The sequence below is a fragment of the Falco rusticolus genome, chromosome 19, assembly GCF_015220075.1.
Source record: "Falco rusticolus isolate bFalRus1 chromosome 19, bFalRus1.pri, whole genome shotgun sequence".
Taxonomy (NCBI): domain Eukaryota; kingdom Metazoa; phylum Chordata; class Aves; order Falconiformes; family Falconidae; genus Falco; species Falco rusticolus.
The window spans coordinates 2,900,099-2,922,051 of record NC_051205.1 but is presented as its reverse complement, the minus strand read 5'-3'; the positions used below and the strand labels follow the sequence as shown (position 1 = coordinate 2,922,051).

At 64.2% G+C, this 21,953-nt stretch overlaps 1 protein-coding gene across 2 annotated transcripts; it reads left to right on the top strand.

Moving 5' to 3' along the window:
• Positions 1-161: 161 nt before the first annotated feature.
• Positions 162-21,403, top strand: KCNN3 (potassium calcium-activated channel subfamily N member 3). Of its 2 annotated transcripts, XM_037370933.1 has the most exons (8): positions 162-993; positions 4,987-5,082; positions 8,941-9,359; positions 12,956-13,097; positions 15,033-15,143; positions 16,345-16,472; positions 16,632-16,701; positions 17,183-21,403. In XM_037370933.1, exons 1-8 carry the CDS (start codon positions 277-279, stop codon positions 17,477-17,479), a joined length of 1,980 nt encoding a protein of 659 aa, XP_037226830.1. In that variant the 5' UTR covers positions 162-276; the 3' UTR covers positions 17,480-21,403. The 2 variants fall into 2 exon arrangements, with proteins under 2 accessions (XP_037226830.1, XP_037226831.1); XM_037370934.1 differs by lacking the exons at positions 162-993; positions 4,987-5,082 and adding an exon at positions 5,891-6,141.
• Positions 21,404-21,953: the final 550 nt, after the last annotated feature.

Below are 21,953 nucleotides of genomic sequence, written 5' to 3'. Positions count from 1 at the left end.
AACCGGGGGCGCGGGGGGTGGGGGGGGCGAAGCGGGGATGATGTCAGCCTGCGGGGAGCCCCGGCGTGGCCAATGGCGCGGCGGGGCCGGGCCAGCGGCGGCGGCGGGGGCGGCGGCGGCGGCGGCGGTGGCGGCGGCGGCGGCGGCGGCGGCGGCGGCGGCGGTGGTGGCGGCGGCGGCGGGGAGCGCTCGGCGCCCATTCATGATCCAGCGTACGGGGCCGGTGGCCGGGAAAGCGGAGCCGGTGCCCGGTGAAACGGCACCGGTGCCGCCGGTATGGAGACATCGGGGCATCTCCACGATTCGGGCGTGGGGGACCTGGAGGAGGATGGTCGGTGTCCGTGTCCGTTACCGGGGGATGAACGGGCAGCAGCGGCTCCCGCCGCTTTGCCGCCGCTTCAGCACAGCCTGTTGCACTCCTCGCCCGGGTCGTTACGGGCCCCTCCTCCTCCTCCCGCCGCCCCCGCCGCCCTCCACCCTTCCTCCCGCCACGGCAGCCAGCTCAACCTCGGCGACCACCCGACGGGGCCCGGGGGGGGCAGCGGCAAACACCGGCAGCCCAGCCCGCTGGTCCACCGGCGGGACAGCAACCCCTTCACCGAGATCGCCATGAGCTCCTGCAAGTACAGCGGGGGGGTGATGAAGCCCCTCAGCCGCCTCAGCGCATCCCGCAGGAACCTCATCGAGGCCGAACCGGAGGCTCAACCGTTGCAGCTCTTCGGGGCCGGTGGACCCCCGGAGATCGTCGTCTCCCGCGAGGACAACCACGCGCCCCCCGCCCACCGGCCCGCTCGCCCGCCCGCCCGGCCGCCCCCCGCCGCCTTCGCCAAGGGGCCCAAGCGCAAAGCGCAGAACATCGGGTACCGGCTGGGGCACCGCCGGGCGCTTTTCGAGAAGCGCAAGCGCCTCAGCGACTACGCGCTCATCTTCGGCATGTTTGGCATCGTCGTCATGGTCATTGAGACCGAGCTGTCCTGGGGGCTCTACTCCAAGGTAGGGACCAAGTGGGTGGGCGCGGGGCTGGTGGCGCTGGACGGTGCCCGGTGGGGTGAGCGTGGAGACGGTCGCCCCATCTAGGGTTGGCCGGGGACCAATGGTGGGGCCAGGGACCAACGGGGTGACCCGTGGGGACACCGCGGCCGCAGGTGTCAGACAGGGAGAGCGCTGGGCTGGGGGCACCCAGGGCCATGGGGCGGCCGGTGGGTGCTGGGGTGGGTGCTGCACTGGGTCCCGGCGGAGCTGCCCCACGCGCGACCCACCGGGGTCTGCGGTGCCCAGCACCGGCCCGGGGCTGGGTGCTGCTCGAGGCACCATGCCCTCGGTGGTGCGTGGTGCAGCGGAGGCCCCCCTCCCCCCCCTCCTCCTCCTCCTCCTCCTCCACACCCCTTTCTTCCATTTTCTTTTTTTTTTTTTGCAGGACGGTGTCTTTTATTTATAATTCCCCCCCCCCCCACGCCCCTTCCAGCTCCTGCTCCCGGGCTGCACTGGTTGGCAGCGATATGAATAACTCTTTGTATAGACATCTGTCATGTTATTTATACCTATCCAGAGAGGGGAAGGCATCGGCACCCGCGCCGGCAGGGCGGGCATGGCACCCATGGGCGTCAGCGGGACAGTGCTGCCGAGGGGGCTGGGGGCGGCCGGTGGGGGTCCCCACGCTCCGGTGCCGCCGGCAGAGGGGAAGGAGCGGGGTGGGAAGGGGCTTCTTGCCGCGGGTGGTGGGGAGGGCAGGGGGGGTGGAGGAGGCTGCAGAGCTGGAGCAGGTGGAGGGAGGGAGAGAGGGACGCGGCTGGGGGTCCCGTGGGCGTGGGGGACCCCTCTGTCTCGCCATGGAGGTGCCCGGCTGGTGGCAGGGGGCTCCTGAGCCTCAGCTGCTCGCAGCTGCCGGCGTTGGCAGGAGCGTGGGGGCTGCCGGCAGCGGTTCGCTCCGCAGCCGAGGCAGGGGGATGCCTCGCATCCCTGCCTCCCCCCACGAGGGAGGGGGATGCTTCACTGCCGGAGCCTTTTCCTGGTGGATCCCGCTTGGCTTTGGCAGGAACAAGGCCGAGCCGCCAGCCCCCACCTGTGCCCGCTACCTGTTGCGCCGCGGCCGCCTCGCCGCTGGCTGGGCCTGCGTGCCTGGTGCTGGGGCTGCCGGCTGCCCTCGCCGGGTGCTGGCAGTGCCGCTGCCGCGCTTGCTGCCCCCCCGTGCACCCAGCTGCTGTGCCAGCTGGGAAAGACCCAACCACTGCCCTGTGCCTGCCACCATGCTCGTGCCGATGACCATGGGGTGCAGGGGGGTCCCTGGCTCCCCCTTAGCCGGAGCTGTGACCATGGGCAACTGTTTATAAATCTGCACACACACACCCCCCGCCCCGGCATCCCCGGTGGGAAACTGGAGCTCGCCGTGCCCAAGGGAGCGCCTGGGGCTGGGGTCGGCAGCTGTCGTGCTGGCCGGGGCTGGCGGTGCTGCCGGCCCTGGCGTGGCTCCAGCTCTGCCCCACGCCGCCGCCGCGTGCTCCCCAGGCCGGACGGTGCCGGGGCTGAGCCGGAAAGCCAGGATGCAGCGGGCAGGTTTTGCCGGCTCTTTGCCTGTCCCTCGAGTGTGGGCAGGATGGGGCCTCTCCCAGCACCGATGCTTTCCAGAGCCACCGGCAGCCTGCGCGGCACCGCTGGGGTGAAGCATCCTGCCACCTGCACGGTGTGGGGAGGATGTGGGCCGGGGGTGCTGAGGCGTCACCGCGGTTTGGGCGAGCCCCCCCCCCCCCCCCAGTCTTTTGCCCTGACCGTGGGATCCAGCAGCGGCTTTTCCTGCTGGGTCCCTCTGGACCTGGACCAGTGAACGCGGTGGGTGTGCGGCAGCCTTTGGCAGTACCGCCTGCCGGGAGGGCTGGTGGGTGCCGGTGCTTCGGGCAGGCAGGATTAGTGCCCCTGAGGAGGGTTTATCCGGAGCAGCCTTGGCATGAGCCCTGCCCCGGAGTTTGCCTATTAATAGCCGTTGTTTGGTCCCCGGCACTTCTCTCAGCACCAGCCATTATATCCACACAATTGTGCGGCTGGAGCCAAGTTGTTAACAATGCGCCACCGCCTCCGCGGCAAATAGTCCCTTCTCCACATCTGACTGCCCCGTGGGGCTGGGGAGCACTGGGGAGAGGGAGAGGAGCAGGGCTGAAGGCAGCCTGGGGCACTGGGGAGCAACGGATGGGTGCGGCGAGCCACGAGTGTGCCGGGTCTGGGTGTGCCACGAGTGTACGGGGTCTCGGTGTGCCACGAGTGTGCCGGGTCTGGGTGTGCCACGAGTGTACGGGGTCTCGGTGTGCCACGAGTGTGCCGGGTCTGGGTGTGCCACGAGTGTGCCAGGTCTGGGTGTGCCACGAGTGTGCCGGGTCTGGGTGTGCCACGAGTGTGCCAGGTCTGGGTGTGCCATGAGTGTGCCGGGTTTGGTTGTGCCACGAGTGTGCCAGGTCTGGGTGTGCCACGAGTGTGCCAGGTCTGGGTGTGCCATGAGTGTGCCGGGTTTGGTTGTGCCATGAGTGTGCCGGGTCTGGGTGTGCCACGAGTGTGCCAGGTCTGGGTGTGCCACGAGTGAGCCGGGTCTCAGTATGCCATGAGTGTGTCAGTTCTCGCTGTGCCACAAGTGTGCCAGGTCTGGGTGTGCCACGAGTGTGCCAGGTCTGGGTGTGCCACGAGTGTGCCGGGTCTCAGTGTGCCACGAGTGTGCCAGGTCTGGGTGTGCCACGAGTGTGCCACGAGTGTGCTGGGTCTCAGTATGCCATGAGTGTGTCAGTTCTCGCTGTGCCACAAGTGTGCCAGGTCTGGGTGTGCCACAAGTGTGCTGGGTCTCAGTGAGCCATGAGTGTGCCGGGTTTGGGTATGCTATGAGTGTGCTGGGTCTGGGTGTGCCATGAGTGTGCCACGAGTGTGCCACGAGTGTGCCAGTTCTTGGTGCACCACAACTGTGCCGGGTCTGGGTGTGCCACAAGTGTGCCAGGTCTTGGTGTGCCATGCACGTGGCAGGGTCTTGGTGTGCCATGAGTGTGCTGGATCTCACTGTGCCACGAGTGTGCCGGGTCTCGGTGTGCCACGAGTGTGCTGGGTCTCAGTGTGCCACGAGTGTGCCAAGTCTGGGTGTGCCACGAGTGTGCCGGGTCTCAGTGAGCCACGAGTGTGCCGGGTCTTCAGGTGCCAGGTCTCAGTATGCCATGAGCGTGACAGGGTCTTGGTGTGCCATGAGTGTGCGAGATCTGTGTGCCATGAGCTTGGCAAGGTCTCGGTGTACCATGAGTGTGCCGAATCTTACTGTGCCGCGAGAGTGCCAGGGTCTTGTCTTGCCAGGAGTGTGGCAGATCTCACTGTGCCGCGAGTGTGCTGGGTCTCAGGGTGCTGGGGATGGCGCGGGGGTAGGGATGGGTGCAGTGGCGGGGAAGGTTGGTTTGGTGCTAACACCTTGGCGAGGGCCTGCCGGTGCTCAGCAGGTGCCCCAGCACCAGCGGGGCCAGATCGTGGCTGGTGGCAGCGTGAGGTTGCCAGCGACTGCAATGGGGTCCGGAGGCGAGCCCATGGGAGGGGGCGGTGAATCCTGCTCTTCCCAACGGGGTCCCGGGGAGCAGCCGCCTTGACGACCAGTCAATCAGTGGATGGTTTAATTTACGTAGAGCTAATTAGCAGGAAGATCTAATTAGACCATCCATTGGGGTGCCACGATCTTGGGCTCACGCTGGATGCGCCGGGGTGTGGATGCTGCACATCTCAATGAGGGGCGGCTCGTAACTACACTTGGCAAAATCAGATTAAAAAAGCATTTTGGCGAAAGGGCCGTGGTGCTGGCGGTGCCATCGCTGCCGTGCCGAGCTGCTCCAGGTGGCAGCTGAAGTGCCGGTGGGGGGGAAGCCGGCACTGGCGGGGGGCAGCATCTCCCTGGAGGCACAGAGCCTGGCATCGCGGCCAGCGCCGGCAGGGTCCTGCGGCCACGTCCCCCCTAACGCCCGCCCTGCTCTTGCTTTGCAGGACTCCATGTTCTCGCTGGCCCTGAAATGCCTTATCAGCCTCTCCACCGTCATCCTGCTGGGCCTCATCATCGCCTACCACACGCGGGAGGTGCAGGTATGTCCCGGTGTCACCGGCGCTGAGCAAGGGGCTGCCAGGGCAGGTGGGCTGCGGGGTTTGCCCATCACCCCGGTGGGATGCGGTACCCGAGCTCGCAGCCTGCATGGAGCCTCCTCCTCCCTCCTCGCTGGGGTCTCAAGGCGGGGCAGCGAGGGGTCTTGGGGAGCGGCGAGGGGTCTCAGGGGTGGTGAGGCCAGGCGCCAGGGGTCTGCCCGGGCACAGGGTGCCGGTGGCTGGGGGAGGCTGCAGCCAGGAAGGGCTCGGACCAGCTGAGGTGCCAAGGAAAGCTGTGAAATCCTTTCTTAATCAGGGCTGCCCACTCTTTTCCTCTCCGCCTGCCCCAGCTTGGCTGGGAAATGAAAGGGCTCCCAGTTTGCTCAAACGAAAGGGCTCCCAGTTTGCTCAAACGAAGGGGCTCCCAGTTTGCTCAAACGAAGGGGTTCCCAGTTTGCTCAAACGAAAGGGCTCCCAGTTTGCTCCGGGAAGGCTGCGCTTCCCCACGGGATCTGGCTTCGGCGCGATGCCGCTGTGTTCTGGGGCCAGGAGGAAGGGGTTGCTGGGCAGGAGAAGGAGCATCCCGGGAGGGGACGCCAGAGCCCCCTGCCCTGAGCACTCGGTGTGGTGATGGAGCAAAGATCCCACCGCATCCCACCGGAGGCTGGGGGATGGGGCAGTGTGGGGGGCTGGCGGGCACCTCGCTCCCTGCCGGCCCCCGGGAGCCACCCCTCTGGCTCAGCCTGCCTGGCGGTGGGTTGCTCAAAGCAAATATTTGAGAACTCTGCTTTTTGCTGGAATAATATTTACCCTGGGGTGGCGGCGGCTGGGGTCAGCCGGGCGCACCGTGCCCCGACGCTCGCTGGCTTCCTCCGCTTGTTTTTCTTGGGAGCGGGTTGTGCAAACACAGCGTCCACCCGAGCGGTGCATGGGGCTTCCCACCTTTCCCCCTGCTCTGGGCCACGGCAGGAGCCCAAATCCCCGCTGCCATCCCTCTGCGGGGCTCCGGACCCCAGCACCGGTGCTACCCCAGCACCGGTGCCACTGCACCTTGCAGCCCCGGTAGGCGGGCAGGGAAGGGAATGAGATCGGTTTGACTTGATTTGCTCCGGACGAAGCTGGGCTGGCTGCTGATCGCCCTATTATCTCTTAGGTGCTTATAAAGGGATTGCTGATAATCCATCCGGGATGGAAGCGGGGCTGACAGAGCCGTAAATCCTCAGCTCCTCGTCCCTCTTGCTCGGGGGGGGCTGCGCTCGCCCTGCTACGGCACTGCCAGATCCCCCCGGCCTCCAGGAAAGCCTACAGCTGCTTCAGCCTCTTCCCTCAGTATTAATTGCATTAATTGCTGAGTCCTTTGGGACATTTCCAGCTCTTCCTGTGCCTCAGTTTCTCCAGGGCTGGGGCATTGCTGTGCCTGGGGTCCTGGGTGCAGCTCCGGGGGTCATGCCCGTCACCTCGTGTCCCCCCTCTATGGCTGCCTACGCCTGCTGGCACCCGATGGGCTGGTGGCAGGTGCCCGGGGTGTCCCTGTGCCCATCACCCGCCAGCCAGGGCTGCAGGTGAACAAGATCCTCCTGCCTGCCCCGGCTTCCCAGCTCTGCTTTCCGCTGCAAGGCCACGAGCTGCTGCTAATTGCCTGTGTCACTCGCTCTTCGTTAGGCTGAGCGCATGTGGGGAGCTGCCGGCAGCGCCACCGTGTCCTCACCCTCCCTGTGCCCGCAGCAGGGGCTGGTGGCAGTGGGCTTGGTGCCCTGGAGCTGACTGTGGTAGCACTGGGCTTGGTGCCCTGGATGTGGCTCTGGTCTGGTGGCACCAGACTGGTGGCACTGGGCTTGGTGCCCTGGAGGTGGCTCTGGGCTGGTGGCGCCAGGCTTGGTGCCCTGGAGGTGGCTCTGGGCTGGTGGCGCCAGGCTTGGTGCCCTGGAGGTGGCTCTGGGCTGGTGGCACTGGGCTTGGTGCCCTGGAGGTGGCTCGGGTCTGGTGGCGCCAGGCTTGGTGCCCTGGAGGTGGCTCTGGGCTGGTGGCACTGGGCTTGGTGCCCTGGAGGTGGCTCTGGTCTGGTGGTGCCAGGCTCAGTGCCCTGGAGGTGGCTCTGCTCTGCACCCCGGGGCAGGCTCTGCCACGTCACGGTGCCCCAGGGTGGTGCAGAGCGTGCTGTGCCATCCTCTGCCAGCACCACCTTTATTGCCATGTGATGGAGCACGGTGCTGGGGAGGCTGCCACCTCCAGCTAGGGGGTTTGGGGGGGCACAGCCCCCCTCAGCCCTGCCATCGGGGTGCCCAGGGCTCGTTGTGCATTTAGTGAGGTGAAGATTCCCCCCCAGCCCGTGGCTTCTTGGCTTGTGCTTTGCTTGTCTGGAGCTGTGGTGGCCACCACGCTTGCTCCTTCCCCTGCTGGAGCCAGTGCTGGGGATGCTGGGGATGCCCCAGTCGGGTACCACTGGCTTGTGCCGTGGTTTCTATGGAAACCCGCAGTGATGCGCTGCAGGTGCGGGGCTGAGAGTGGCTGGTGCAGGGGGAACCTGCCCAAATCCCACCTTGCTCCTTCCCTTCCCTGACCTGGCCCGTCACAAACCCACACACACACACAGTCAAAAGGCTCCCTGCCTTTTTCCTCTTGCTAATTTGTTTATTTTTAACACCCTTTTCCAGGAAGGAATGGGCTGTCAGCTCGCTAAATGCCTGAGGATCTCCCTTGACAGCTTGGAGCATTTTTATAAACAATTTCTCAAACAAAGCAGCTAAAAGGAGCGGGGCTTTCCAAACAGCCAGGGAGGTGGCCGGGGACGGCCGCGCTGTGAGTCAGTCCCAGTGGCTCTTGCTGTCCTTGGGGAGAGCCCTGCGTGCCATGCCATGCCGTGCCGTGCCAGTGAGGAGCTGGTGCAGGTGCACCGGGGCCTCCGGCAAGGTGGGAGGGTTATTCCCAGATGTTCCCCCCACACCGGCTGGGCTGGAGCGGTCACGAGGGCTCCCGGCCCCTCGGGTGAGCCAGTGTTGCTCCACACTTTGCAGGGTCAAGGACACGCCGGTGACGGTAGTACCGGCTGCCACATCCCCCTTGGATGGCTTCCTGGTGGCATCTTTGCCAAGCGGTGCTTGTGGAGGGGCCCTGAGCACATCCCTGCTGTAGGTGACACTGGTGTCCCCGGCACACCGGGATGAGCCGATGGCAGCCTCAGGATGGACCAGCCCAGGCAGGGTGGGGTGGGTGACCCCTGGGGTCTGGTGGCACCCTGGAGGGGCCAGCCCAAGCTGCCACCCCCTGGCTCCTTGCGGAGACCCCAACTCGTTTGCCGGTGGTAGGAGAGGAGCTGGTACCCAGGATGAACCGGCGGTTGCTATGGCAACTGGATCCCATCGCCGCCAGCAGCCGGGTGCTCTAGCTGTGGCATTCCCTCCCCAAAAGTTGCCCTGGCGCTTGGGGCATGGTGGTGATACTGGTACAGCGCCCGGGGGAGCAAAGGGGCTGGGGTGGCTCATGTTGGCGCTCAGCGGCCCCACGGCTTGTCCATCTGCGGGGGGGGGGGGGGCTGTGGCAGGAGGGGGGCTCCTGCCAGCCGCTGTGGGAGCGGGTTGGAGCGAGCTGTCCCCATGCTGTGCCTGGGCATGTGCTTGAGGCTGGGCACCCTAAAGCTTTCTGGGGTGTCCCCAGCACCATAACTGTCCCCTGGCCACCCAGGCGGAGCAGCCAAGGTGATGGCGAAGGCTGGTTCCCACCTTTTCCATCCCCAGCCCTCCTGCTTGGAGCCATCCCCAGCTCCATGGGGCTCTGGTGTCAGTCCCCCCTGCCACCTCGGGGTGCTGGTGGGGCAGGGCTGGCCGGGGCTACTGGTAACCGTGTGGTTTTGCATCCCGGTAGCTCTTTGTGATCGACAACGGCGCTGACGACTGGCGGATAGCGATGACGTACGAGCGCATCCTCTACATCAGCCTGGAGATGCTGGTTTGTGCCATACACCCCATCCCTGGGGAGTACAAATTTTTCTGGACAGCCCGCCTGGCTTTCTCGTACACGCCTTCACGGGCAGAGGCGGACGTGGACATCATCCTGTCCATCCCCATGTTCCTGCGCCTCTACCTGATTGCTCGGGTGATGCTGCTGCACAGCAAGCTCTTCACCGACGCCTCCTCGCGCAGCATCGGGGCGCTCAACAAGATCAACTTCAACACCCGCTTCGTCATGAAGACCCTCATGACCATCTGCCCTGGGACGGTGCTGCTGGTCTTCAGCATTTCCCTCTGGATCATCGCTGCGTGGACGGTCCGGGTGTGCGAGAGGTGAGAGGGGCTGGGGCTGCTGGGGGGGTTGGGATGCGCGGTGGGGTGGGATTCTCAGCGCAGCTGCTGTGTCCCAGCATCCTGGGGAGGGACGCAGGGATCTGGGGGCTTGGTAGCCATGGATTCCCACCAACGAGCCCCAGTCCTGGGCAGGAGGCAGAGGCAGGGACCGCCCTGTCCTCACACTGCGGTGCCTGGGGACAGGCAGAGTCCCTGTGCGAGGGGACGATGCTCAGTGCCAGCTGGGAGCCCCAGGAGGGTGGGTGGTGGGTATGAGGGGTGGTGGGAGATGGGGGGGCCGTGCATGGGGAGTAGCCAGAGGCGCCGTGAGGCTGGCGAGTGGCAGTGCCTGGCTCGGGCTCTGGCATCGCTGTGAGCGACTGCCATGACAACACCGCGTGGTGACAAACCTACTGCCGGATGGCATCACGCCGGCATTGGTGCGCTCAGTGTTTGGGTTGCTGTGGCGACTGGCCCCGGTGGGTACCGCTCTGCATCCATCTCTTGGAGACACGCTGGCACCCCTGTGTCCCCTGAGGGGAGCTGGGGGGCTGTGGCAGCCCACCCCCAGCCCACCCCAGTGCTATGCCAGGGGGGTTTCTCCCCAGCCACAGCGCACGGTGCCAGCGACACCCATCCATCCCAGGGTAGGGAGGGAAGGTCCCCCCCAGGTGTCCTGTGCCGTGTCCCGGTGTGGGGCCATCCCTGTCCCCCGAGGCCAGCTCTGTGCTGCCATCCAGGCATGGCTCATCTACCCGGGGGTCCCTCTGAGCCGGGGCTGGTCTGTGGGAACGCACCCAAGGCAACGGGTGCATTATATTTGGTGTCTGTCGATTAGTGAAATCGCTTGAATGCCGAAAGTTCCGGCAGCTTTGTGCCATCTTTGGGACTGAGGTGTGAGGGATCACGCCTGCCGGCACCCCTGGCTCCCCTGGGACACCCTGCTTCCTTCTGGGTGCCTGCAAGGTGGGAGGAAGGTCAATCCTCCTCCTCTTCCCCAGGGTGGGTCCCATCACACCGGTCACCCCATGAAGGGGCACTGGAGCAGCTTGAAGGACCAGGGCAGTGGAGCCAAGCAGCACACGGAGATTTTAGGAGCTTTTACAGGCTGTGTTTGCCTTCCTGCCTCCCTTAATGATGCTCTCGGGATGGGTTGGGTAGTTGCTCGCTGCTTAATTGTGTTTAGGAGATTTTTCTTTGTGCCTCCTAAATGGGGAGCGGGCAGACAGGCTCCCAGGGGACACGCAGGGGGGTTGATACTGCACCTGGGGGGCTTAGGCTGGAAAATGCAATCTAAATAAAAAGCCATTAGCAACGACAACAACAACAAAAAAGAAATGACGCAGACAGGGAGCTGCAGATCACCGGCACCGCAGCTGCCGCCATGTCCCTCTGTCTACAGAGCTGGGGGTGCATCGACTGGGGGGGCTGCAGGACATGACGGGGGGTGCATGACCCCTGGGACATGTTTCATTCCTGAGGGATGCATCGTCCCCAGGGCATGCACTGGCCCTGGGTGCCACGCAGTTCCCACAAGGGCCCCCCAGGACGTGTCCCCACCAATGGTTGCTGCACTGGCACTGGAAACCAGTTTGCTGCAGCTTGTGGGACCATTCCCAACCGGCACCTGCAAGGGCTGGGTCGCTCGGACATGGCTGTGCCCCAAGCCATGGTCACTGGGTGCAAGGGTCCCTTCGGCCCCGTGGGCTGCCGCGATGCCGGCGGGCACAGCGTTGCTGCTGGGCATCCTCCTGTGCATGCTGGGGGGCCGCAGCTCTCCGAAGGCAGCGAGTCGCTTAGCAACCTCGCCCGCTCGCCCGGCCGCCGCACAGCGCTGCCTGCGGTGCCAGCAATGCTGCCCTGCCTGCCGACGGCGCGCACGTGTGCTCGCACATGTGCCTGCATGTGCAGGCAGCCCCGCTCCCCGGGGCGAGGGGGCAGCCAGCCCCCCTGGGTGCTCCCAAAGCCGTGGGGTGGCTTCAGCCCAGCCGGTGCCGTGGCATTGCGGCGTGGAGATGCTCTGCTTCATGGTGGCGCGGGACTGGGGCGATGCCCCACTGGTGGAGAGCGGCTGTGCCCTTAGTGGGGGCGGGCGGACAAGGGGGTGATGGAAAACCGGTGCTGGGGTCCCACCGACTGTGGCAGCCCCCGGTGTGAGCGAGCAGCCCCTCTCCCTGCCCACACCACGGGCCGGCCCTCCTGTTTATCGGCTCCTTCTGCTCGAAGTGCTTCTCGGAAGAGAAAATGTCCAGCTTTTCAGCGGCACCGTAACCCCCTTGCCCAGCACAATGCTCCCAGGGTCGTCCCCGCCGCTCAAGAGCTCACATCCTGCGGGCTGGGCTGGACTCAGCCTTTCCCAGGGAAACACGACAGCTGGGACAGGGGATGCGTGCCGCTGCCAGCGCCGGGATTTTGGGGAGCCCCCAAAATGTGGCTGCGGTGATGGGCTCTGGCTCCCCTGGCCAGCCCTGCCCAGAGCGCGGCAGCGGCGCTTGTCGTGGCTGAGGGCGCTTCCTCCTGCACCAGGATCTCATTCAATTCTCCAGTTACTTGGGGAGGAAAAACAGTTTGGAAGAGGAGAAAACCCAACTGCTCTGGGAACGAGGAGCTGGGATGAACCAGGGGGGACTGCCAAAAGCTCCATCTGGTTTCCCTCTAATGATTTCTTGAGGAGCCTGGGAGAAGCCTGCGGGGAGAAGGATGCGTGCAGGCAGGAGGGTGACCACACTGCCTGTGGCAAAGCGAAGGTGCCGCCTGCCCCCTGTGCACCCCGAGATTTGGGGCTTAATCCTGCTGCAGGCTGGGCCAGCCCCCGCTCTGGGGCCGGGAGCCAGCGCTGCATCCCCTCGAAGCATCCCCATGCGGCTCAGCTGGGCTCGTGCCGGCTGGGGGAAGCTGGAGGCAGCTGGAGCCCCCAGTTGCGTGTTTGCCGGACGAGCCGCAGCCGGCCGCTGGGCTGGCCAGGGCGGCCACTGACCTCGCAGCGCAGTGGGGACGCGGCCATGGAAAGTTTGCGGCGCCCCCAAAAGCTGCAGCCGCTCCGTGTGTGCTTCGTCTCCAGCGTGCGAGCCGTCCCCCGTCCCCTTCCGAGAGCCAGTGCGTGCCGGAGGCTTGGCAGGATCCAACCGTGGGGGATCTGCCGGGGCCGCTGCCGGCACAGACCCCCGGGGTGGCGCAGGGGGAGTGGGCTCAGCCTGAGCTGTGGCAGCAGGGGGATGCGTAGGAGGCCATCGGCAGCGAGCCGGCGCGGCTGGGGTCCTTGCAGAGCCGCAGCTGTTTCTCCCATCAGCTGGCTCTGGCTGCCACGCCACGTGGCACCGGGGACGCGGGCGGCGGGACCAGGATGTGGTGACAGGTCTGACGGAAAGCAGAAGCCCTTTCCTTTGAGTTTTTGCTGTGATTTTGTCTGTGTGGGTTTTCCCGTGCCAGAAATTGCGCAACCGCCACTGCTACGGGGCATCCTGCCATGTTATTAATCCCTAGTCCCTGTCACACTGCACAGCCTCGTGCCAGGGCAGCCCCCGCGCCCAGGTGCCCCCCACAGCCGTCCCCGTCCCCTGCCGTGATGCTCGCTGATGCCCGCGTCTCCTTGGCAGGTACCACGACCAGCAGGACGTAACCAGCAACTTCCTGGGTGCCATGTGGCTCATCTCCATCACCTTCCTCTCCATCGGCTACGGTGACATGGTCCCGCACACCTACTGCGGGAAGGGGGTCTGCCTGCTCACCGGCATCATGGTAAGCGCCGTGCCAAGCAGGCTGCCGGTCCCGCAGGCTCTGCCTGTCCCCACCGTGGCAGCAGGACCACCGGATTTTAAGGGGGGCCGCTTCCCTGGCTGGCTTGTCCATGCACAAGGCATAATGGCTTCAGCTCCGAGCTCGCGCAGCCTGGAAGCTGACAGAGCTGTAATTGCAATTCCTGTAAGCGCAGTAATTAGCAGAATGTGGCGGTTTGGTTAAGGAGGTGATGGTGCAGGCTGGGCGCGTCCCTGGCGGGTGCTGCAGCCCCACAGGGTGCAGGGTGGGACACCAGCCGGTCCCATGTCCCGCTGTCCCTGCTGGTGAGTTCAGGGTGGATTTGGACCTGCGTTCAGCCAGGAGGGGGGAGCTGGATCGCGGTGGGGTCAGGGATGTCCCCAGGGAGCCCACAAGCATCCCTTGGCCGTCCCTGTTTGCACCACCTGGCTTCTATCGCCTGGAGCGATCCCAAATGCTGCTGGCTCCTGCCGAGAGCTGGGACCAGCTGGGAGCCCTCTGCCCTGCTGTGCTCACGCCGGCATCACCGCGCCACCAGCATCACCGCGGCTTTGTTTCCACATGGCCAAAGGGTCAGTGTCCTCTGGGACCTCCGGCGTCCCCACTCCAAGGCACCCAGGAGATGTCCCGGCTTGTGGGGCTTTCCAGACGGAGCGTCTGGGGACCCTGCGGTCACAGCACCCAGCTCTGTCCTCTTGGCTCCAGCCCCCGGGGATGGAGCTGTCCCCCCCTTCCCAGCTGCGGCCCCCCCGAGCTGGTGCCCGGCACTGGCCAAGCTCGTCTCTGCCGCTTTGCACCCCACAAAGAACCGTCGGCCGAGGCAGCTCCGCTGGTGGGTATTAATTTTATATCATCTGCAAGTCTTTGATCTGTCCCATGTGAGGCTGGGCACCAGCGAGGCTGATGCTGTTGACAGGAGCTAAGTGAGGGAGAAAATCCCTACGGAGTGGGGAGCATGGCGCAGGGGAGCGCCCCCCCCCCGTTCAGCTGAGGGGGGCCCGGTGCCGCAGAGTCCCAGAGCTCCCACCCAGCCAGTGGTTACTCTGAACTGGGACACCATCTGGCAAAGCATTACCCCCTCCCAGCAGCACAGCCCCCCCGCTGCCAGCACTGGGGACCCCCATCACTGCCAGGGCTTGGGGGTGGGGGGGGTGTCCCCGAGCCACAGTGCCAGGAGCAGCCGCTCCACTGGGAAAAGTGGTGGGAGCTGAGAGCACGTGGTGGGACCTTCAGGGATGCTAAAGGCTTCGGCTCAGAGCATGGTGTTAATTAATGACTCTTTAATAAATTAAAGAGTGCTTGCCAGGGTGGTGGGCCTCTGCCAGAGTGCCGGGAGGGGGGTGGCTCAGCTGGAGGGGGCAGCAGCAGGAGTCCCCCAGGGAGCAGAGCCTTGGCACCTCCGCTCTCCAAAGCCCAACCAGCGCTGGAGCCAGCGGCTGCTGCGCAGATCCAGCCCTAATCGCCGGGATAAGCGACCTCCCAGCTGTCGCTGTTGGGGCATGTGGCGATTCAGGGGGTCCCGATCTGGGGGTCCCCTTCTCTGCTTCCCCCCCCCAGGTGCTTCCCCACTTGTTCTCCCACCCTGGACCCCTCCTGGCAGCGGGGAGCTCCTCATCCCGCAGGGCACTGCGGGGAGGCACCCATTTCTAACGGGTGTAGGGGTGACAAGGACTCACTGCTGATCACCGCTGACCTCCTTAATCAGCCCCAGCCCCTCCTGTTAATTACCCAGCACATCATCAGCTGCTCAAGGACACCCAGGCTCTCTGTTATCTTCTCATTAGGATAACGTGGGGGGGGGGGGAACACGGAGCTTTAGTTAATTAGGGGGTTGCGGTGGTGAGGGTGGGAGTGCTGCTGTCGCACGAGGGTGCTGGAGGGTGACAAGCTGTTTCTCTGACTCATGTCCCCACGCAGGGTGCTGGCTGCACGGCGCTGGTGGTGGCGGTGGTGGCCAGGAAGCTGGAGCTCACCAAAGCCGAGAAGCACGTTCACAACTTCATGATGGACACGCAGCTGACGAAGCGGGTAAGGTGCCGTGGCGGGGGCTGGGGGTACCACAGGGGGGGAGAGGAAGGTGTCGGCACTGCTGTGTGCCAGTTCAGTGGCACTGTGGTGGGGGAGGGTGTCCGAGCACCTCGGATGCTGTGCTGGAAGCAAACAGCACCAGCTCTGTACCAGGGATTGAGGTGATGCAGGATGCTCAGCCACACCCCTGAGAGGAAAATCTTGGGGGGTGTTTCCCCACCCACCCCACCCCCCGAGAGGATTCAGACTCCCCCCTTTTGCGGAGCATGAGCTCATGTAGCTCGGTGTCAGGAAGACAACCAGATTTTGGTGATTCAGCACCTCGTCTGTGCCGGGAGGCTCCCGTGGTTTCCAACCCCAAGGAGGGACGTGGGATGCTGCGGCTGTGGTCGGGGGTCTGTGGGTTCGCTGGTTGTGTCGGGGTCTGGTGTCCCATCCCCGGCAGCATGGGGGGGGCTGCAGGAGGTCTCTGGTCTCAGCAAAGCGCTGGTGACAGGAGCCGTGTTTTATATAGGGCACGGTGGCAAGGTAAGCATTGGCGCAGCCCTTGGAATGGCAGTGTCCCAGTGCTGGGATGTGGCCAGGCCACCCCACGTCACCCCAGAGAGCAGAGCCACATGCCAGCAGGAGCCCTGATGGCCTGGTGGTGGTCGGGGGCCCCAGCATGGCTGGGCCAGGAAAGCAAAGTGTGGATCTGCAGGCTCCGTGCCAGGCAGGGGCAGCCAGCTCCTCCTGGAGTGAGTGGCGGAGCCTGTGGAAACCACATCCCTGTGCTGGTAACCCGTCCAGGGCCTGCCAAGAGTGGCAGATGGATGTGGGAATGGAGAAAAACCTGGGCATTTTTTTTTTTCTCTAAAGGCTTAGGATTCAGTTTGGCACAGGGGTGAGGAGACTGGTGGCAGAGCGTCGGTGCAGGGTGGGAGGGGGACGCAGGTGCTTGGGGGGCTGAGACCCGCTGCTCAGGGCGGGCGGCTCTGCTGGCCCTTGCTCCCGTTGGAGCCACCCGTGATCCCTCACGAAGCTGCAGGACAGCGTGCGGGAGCGGAGCCGAGCACCTCGCTCCAGCTGGGGCCAGTCAACGCTCTCGCAGCCACGGCTCATGCACCGGTGGCTGGTGGCGGAGCCAGCCCGACGTCTCCCTGAAATCCTGTGTGCCGGTGCAGCTGGGGCCGGTGACCTGCAGCCAAGTCTCCTCTTGCAGATCAAGAACGCGGCAGCCAACGTCCTGCGGGAAACGTGGCTCATCTACAAGCACACCAAGCTGCTGAAGAAGATCGACCACGCTAAAGTCAGGAAGCACCAGAGGAAATTCCTACAAGCCATTCACCAGTAAGGGGCCGCGCACCGGGCTGGGTGGGATGCTGATCTCCAGCCCAAGGGAGCGGGGTCTGGCCCCTGGCAGGGACGTGGGGACAATTTCCCGTTGCCTGGGGTGCGGTTTGTAATTGGGGAGGGGGTGCAGCTGCGTTGCTCTTTCCTTCTCCCCAGGTTGCGGAGCGTGAAGATGGAGCAGAGGAAGCTGAGCGACCAAGCCAACACCCTGGTGGACCTCTCGAAGGCAAGTTCCCCCACGGTGACCGCTCGGCTCGGCCAGGCTGTCCGCCTGTTTCTCTTCACTCATAAAGCCTCGAGCGGACCCGGCTGACCGTGGAATGTTCCGGCTCGCTGGATGTCAGCTGGGAATAGCTGCTGTGGGCTGGCTGCCCTTGCAAGGCAGGAGGCGAAACGCAGCCCCAAGCCAGGGGCTGCTGGGGTCCAGGAAAGGGGTTTGCTCCCTGCACCCCTTTTTGCAGCCCAAACCGGGGGTACAGTTGCTCCGCAGCACCGGGCTGGCTGCCCCTGGCCCCTCTGCCTGCACAGAGGCAGTTTCCTCGTTTTGGTGTCCCAGGGCATGACAAGCTGCGGTCACAGTGGGCTGCGGTGGGGCAGCTCTCGGGGCATTGCTTACGGCAAGGGGCTAAAGGACTCTGCGGCAGTGGCACTAACCCTTCCGGCCATGGCACTAACCCCTCTGCTGTCCCCTCTGTCCCCTTCCCCAGATGCAGAACGTGATGTACGACCTCATCACCGAGCTCAACGACCGCAGTGAGGACCTGGAGAAGCAGATCAGCAGCCTGGAGTCCAAGCTGGAGCAGCTCAGCGCCAGCTTCAACTCCCTGCCCCTGCTGATGGCTGACATGCTGCGCCAGCAGCAGCAGCGCCTGCTCGCCGCCGTCTTGGAGGCGCGGGGGGTCAGCGTGCCGGTGGGCACCCCACAAACTCCTCTCTCTGAGAGCCCCATCGGGGTCAGCTCCACCTCCTTCCCCACCCCTTACACGAGCTCAAGCAGCTGCTAAAACCGCAGCCCCTCAGCCCCCCAGGGATAGGGGAAGCGTTTCCGCGCAGGTCCCGAGGTCTCCATGGATTTTCTTCTGGTCCTCGATCCACTGCGGGACCCTTCGGCCGGAGCCGGTGGGACCAGCAGTGCCAAGCGCTGCTCGGAGCTTTGCCAACGCCTTGGTATCGGGAATCGCTTCCCCGTTCAGGTGCCTCTACACGTGGTGAAGGAAGGGGATGGGAGGCGACGCCTCGGGCCAGCCCGCGCCATGGCGTCCGGTGGTGTCCGGAAAACCCACGCTCAATCTCAGGTCTTCACATTTGAAAACAAAACAAAACAACAAGTCAGAAGCACTGAAGCAACGGAGACGCCGGAGGGAGAGTTTCCCCCCCCAGCCCTGCGTGGACCCCACCAGGGGCCGGGGCGCTCCCCTCGCCCCCTGCCCCTCTCACCGGTGCAAAGCCCCGCCGGGCAGATGCCAACGTGGTGGTTTCTCGCACAGGCTCTGACCTACGCTGCCCACGCTCCATCCCATCTCCCTACCAGGACCCCCACGCCACCCCCCTTGCATTGCTGGGTGGGTGCCACTGTCTGGCTGTAACGTGCCCGGGGATTTCTCTGGAGCCGTGAGTGTTTTCTGCCTGGGCAGAGCGAGGGATGCTTCTTGTCTTCTGGTCCTCAGTGTCATCTTCTGCCTGGAGACACGTGCCGGTGCCGGGAAAGCAGTGCCTAAAGCGTGTGGGGCCGCGGGGCCGGGCAGGGATGTGGCAGTGGCCGATGACGGGGCTGGCGGGCCAGCCCAGGTGCCGGGGTGGTCTCCAGGTGCTCACATCGCCGCCCACCCAGGAGTTGTGTCCCCCCCCCCCAGCATTTTGGGAAGCCAGCGGGCTCTTTGCGCCGGAGGAAAAAACCCATCAGCTACAACTGCCTCCGCTCGATGCTCGAGCCCAGCAGGCAGCTCTGAATCCACCGGGATCGCTGAATCCACCGGGATCGCTGGCCACTGATGTGGTCACGGGGGCAGGCGCTTCATCTGTTTAAAACAAAGCCCATCACCTTTGTGCCGCTTCTGCTGGGTTTGGTGGGGATCAGCAGCACCAGCCGGCGCTGTGCCGGCGCTCAGCATTAGCCGCTGCCCGCGCCTGCCAAAGCGCAGCCCCGCAGGTTCCTTTCGCTTGGTGTTTTTCAGTGCCGGCGTTCAGCTCCCTGAGGTACCCTCGGCATCACCTGGCTCCTTCTGGAACCAGCCTTTTTCTGTTCTGCTTTCACCATTTCCCCCTTTCCCCCCCTCCCAGTTCTGCCCTGGGGTCGTGGTGGGGCTCTGCTGAGTCCCTGCGTGGAGCCCTGCTGGGCTCCGGCTTTGGGGCTGGTGTTTGCTGCTTTCAATGAAAACTCAGCAGAGGCTATTTATATATTTTTAAACAGATGAAGTAACCGTGTAATTACTCCACGATATTAATTACACCTCACCCAGCAGTGTCAGTAATTGTAATCAAAGTCACTGTGTTATTCCAGGTATACTCAGCCTGTAATCTTCTCCTTTGTAACTCTTTCCCTTCCATAAATAACGCTGGATTTTGCGCACACGTAGGCAGGGACGTACCAGCCCGATGCCGAGGAATTTCTGTGCAAAACTCCACTTGCCACTGGTGGTAGGTGGTTTACTCCTCGTGCCCTGCAATTAAAGTTACGTAGAAAACAAGCAGGAGTTAGCGAGGAGCGCTCCCCCCTCCCTCCCGCTGGCCCCAGCGAGCGGCAGGAGGAGGAGGAGGAGGAGGAAGGTTGCAAGGCGGCAGCGGGGGTGCTGCAAAATGAGCTGCCGGTGCTGCAGAGGTGGTGGCGTCGAGCGCGTTGGTAGCAGGGCCGTGAGCCGTGGCCGTTGCATTAGAGGAGGGGCACAGCGCCGGCTGCCAGCCTGTCCTGGTCCTCAGCCAACAGGAGACCCTCAGCTTCTGGGCATGAGCTGCTCTTTCCCTCTTCCAAGCTCTTCTCATTAGTGTAATTGCGGGGGGGTGGGGGGGTGGGCAGGATGGCTGGGAGAATGCTGCTGTCTGGGCAGGCCCCCAAGGTCTATTCTGTTCCCCGCGTGCCTCGGGTGACCCTCAGCCCTACCTCCCCGGCAGGAGAAGCTTCTGCCCAGCTCTTCGAGGAGGTTTCCGGCGTGGTGATGGAGAAGAGGTTGCAAATCCTGAGAATGAGCTTGAGACGCAGCATCTCCACTGGTCTGCAGGCAGCCAGCAGAGAAAAAGGGTCCCGCGCTCCCCCGGGGCTCATGGGGTGAGCTTCAGCCATGCATCGCGGGCGTCGGAGAGCTGGAGGAAGCGTTGGTGCTTGAGAATCAAGGCGGCCAGTGGGAACCTCCTTATGGGCTAATGATCCGGTCTGTGAAATCAAACCAAGGCAAGAGCAGGCGCTGTCGGCTTGCTGGACCCCGGGGCGCTGCCGGGGAGCGAGGGGCTGGGGGTGAGAGCGTCAGGATCGCGGCCGGAGCAAGAGATCCTTGTCCTGGGACAAAGGCAAGGATCTGCTTCAGCGGGATTGCAAGAGGGCTGACGGGAGCCAGGCTGGGGCGGTGGGATCTCTGCACCCCACACCCTGCATCCCCCAGCCTCGCCCCTGCCCCACCTGCACCCCAAACAACCCCTCTGCCTGAGACCTTGCAGCCCTGGGTCTGCACCCTATGCTCTGTGCCTCGCATCCTGCATCCTGCGCACCCCTGCCCCCCCATCCTGCATCCTGCGCACTCCTGCACCCCGTATCCCACCTCCTGCATCCTGCACCCCCCATCCCACACCCTGAGTATCCCAGCACCCACATCCCACCTCCTGCATCCCTGCACCCCCAATCCCTCCTCCTGCATCCCTGCACACCCATCCCACACCCTGAGCATCCCTGCGCCCCCATCCCACCTCCTGCACCCCCCATCCCACACCCTGAGCATCCCATGCACCCTGCAGCACCCATTCTGTACCCCATCCTTCTCCCTGCCCCCCACCCTTTGCACCCCCATACTGTACCCACACTCCTGCCAGTGCTTCAACACCGGTACTGGTAGCCCTGACCCATCGCCCCAAGCACCAGGCTCACCAGACCCCACCGAGGCCGGCACCGGGACTAGCCCACCACCCAGCCCTGCTGCTGGGACCAGGGAGCTGCCCCGAGGCCACAGTGAGGGCAGATATCGGGGGGAGTCCCCAGCACAGCCCAGCCCGTGGTACCCCTGATGCTGGGGGGCTCTGAGCCGGGGGTGCTGCTGCCCTGCTCCCTGCGAGCCACTCGTGGCCACCAGCAGTCGAGCAGCCTTGGTACAGGCAGCAGCCCTCCCAGTCAAGCCCAGCTGGTTGCTGGAGCTGGAGTTTCTCCTCCTGGCAAGGGGCTGGCAGCTCTCCGGTAAACGGCTCCGGTAAACACTCCCCAGCTGGTGCTGCCTGCACCCCTGAGAACATCGTTGTGGAGTCCTGCAGCCCAAAAGGCCCCGAGACAAGCAGAGAGAAAAGCTGGGACCAGCGACCCGGGGGGAGGAAAAGCACAAGAACAAAACTGCGCCGCAGAGTTATAATCCCAAAGAGATGCCAACCTCCCGCATCCGACCCCACGCGTCAACGGGGCTGAACCCCAAAGCCCCTCCAGGACCCACCTAACCACAGCCAGTCTCATTTTCGGCACAGCCTCGGCGTATTTTGTTGTTTTTGGGGGGTTTTTTTTGGCTCCACGAACCTCCTCCCTGCGCCGCCTGCGAGGAAACGTGCTAGAAAGCCCCGAAAATTATCCTGTCCTCTCTGCAAACTCACAGACGTTTCTGTCCAGACTTAAGGAGCTTCGACCTGGGTTTGCATCTTGCCTCTGTACCGCTCGCTTCTTTTTTAACAATAGGGGAAAGCATAATAGTTTATTTTAACTATGAAATATATTGCTATATTATAAAGGTTATTGTAACTTTCAATTATGGTTTTGTACCCGACCCAGCTGTCGGCAGGCAGCGACGCCAGCCTGCTGCCCAAAATGTCTGTTTCTGAGTACAGTCGCTGCTCCCGGTGAGGACAGAAGATGGGGTGGCAGAGGAGGGGCGCAGGACCCCAGGCACGAAAGGCTCCCCATGCTCCTTATCCCTTATTCCCCCCCAGGCAGTCATTCCCAACGCCTGGATGCTGGCCTTTAGCAGGTCCAGATCCACATAGCCCGATGGCATCAGAGCTCTGCTTCTCCCTAGGGAAAGGTCTGCCCTCCTGCTTTTCTCCCGGGGTCCCAGCGGTTTCTGGAAAGCCATTCCCCATCCAGGTGGTCTTCAGCTGAAGGAGGGACCCAGCTCCCCAGCACCAGCTGTGCAAGAGCCGAAATTCCCTTTTTTCCCCCCAGGATGGAGGCTCTTGTGGAAGGAGCAGTGCGGGGCGTGCTGCCTCCCTCCTCCAGCTGGACTTTGGGCACGTTTTGGCTCAGCACAGGCAGGATCCAGGCAGGCTTAAAACTAGGGAATCACTTGTGCCTAGGAAAGG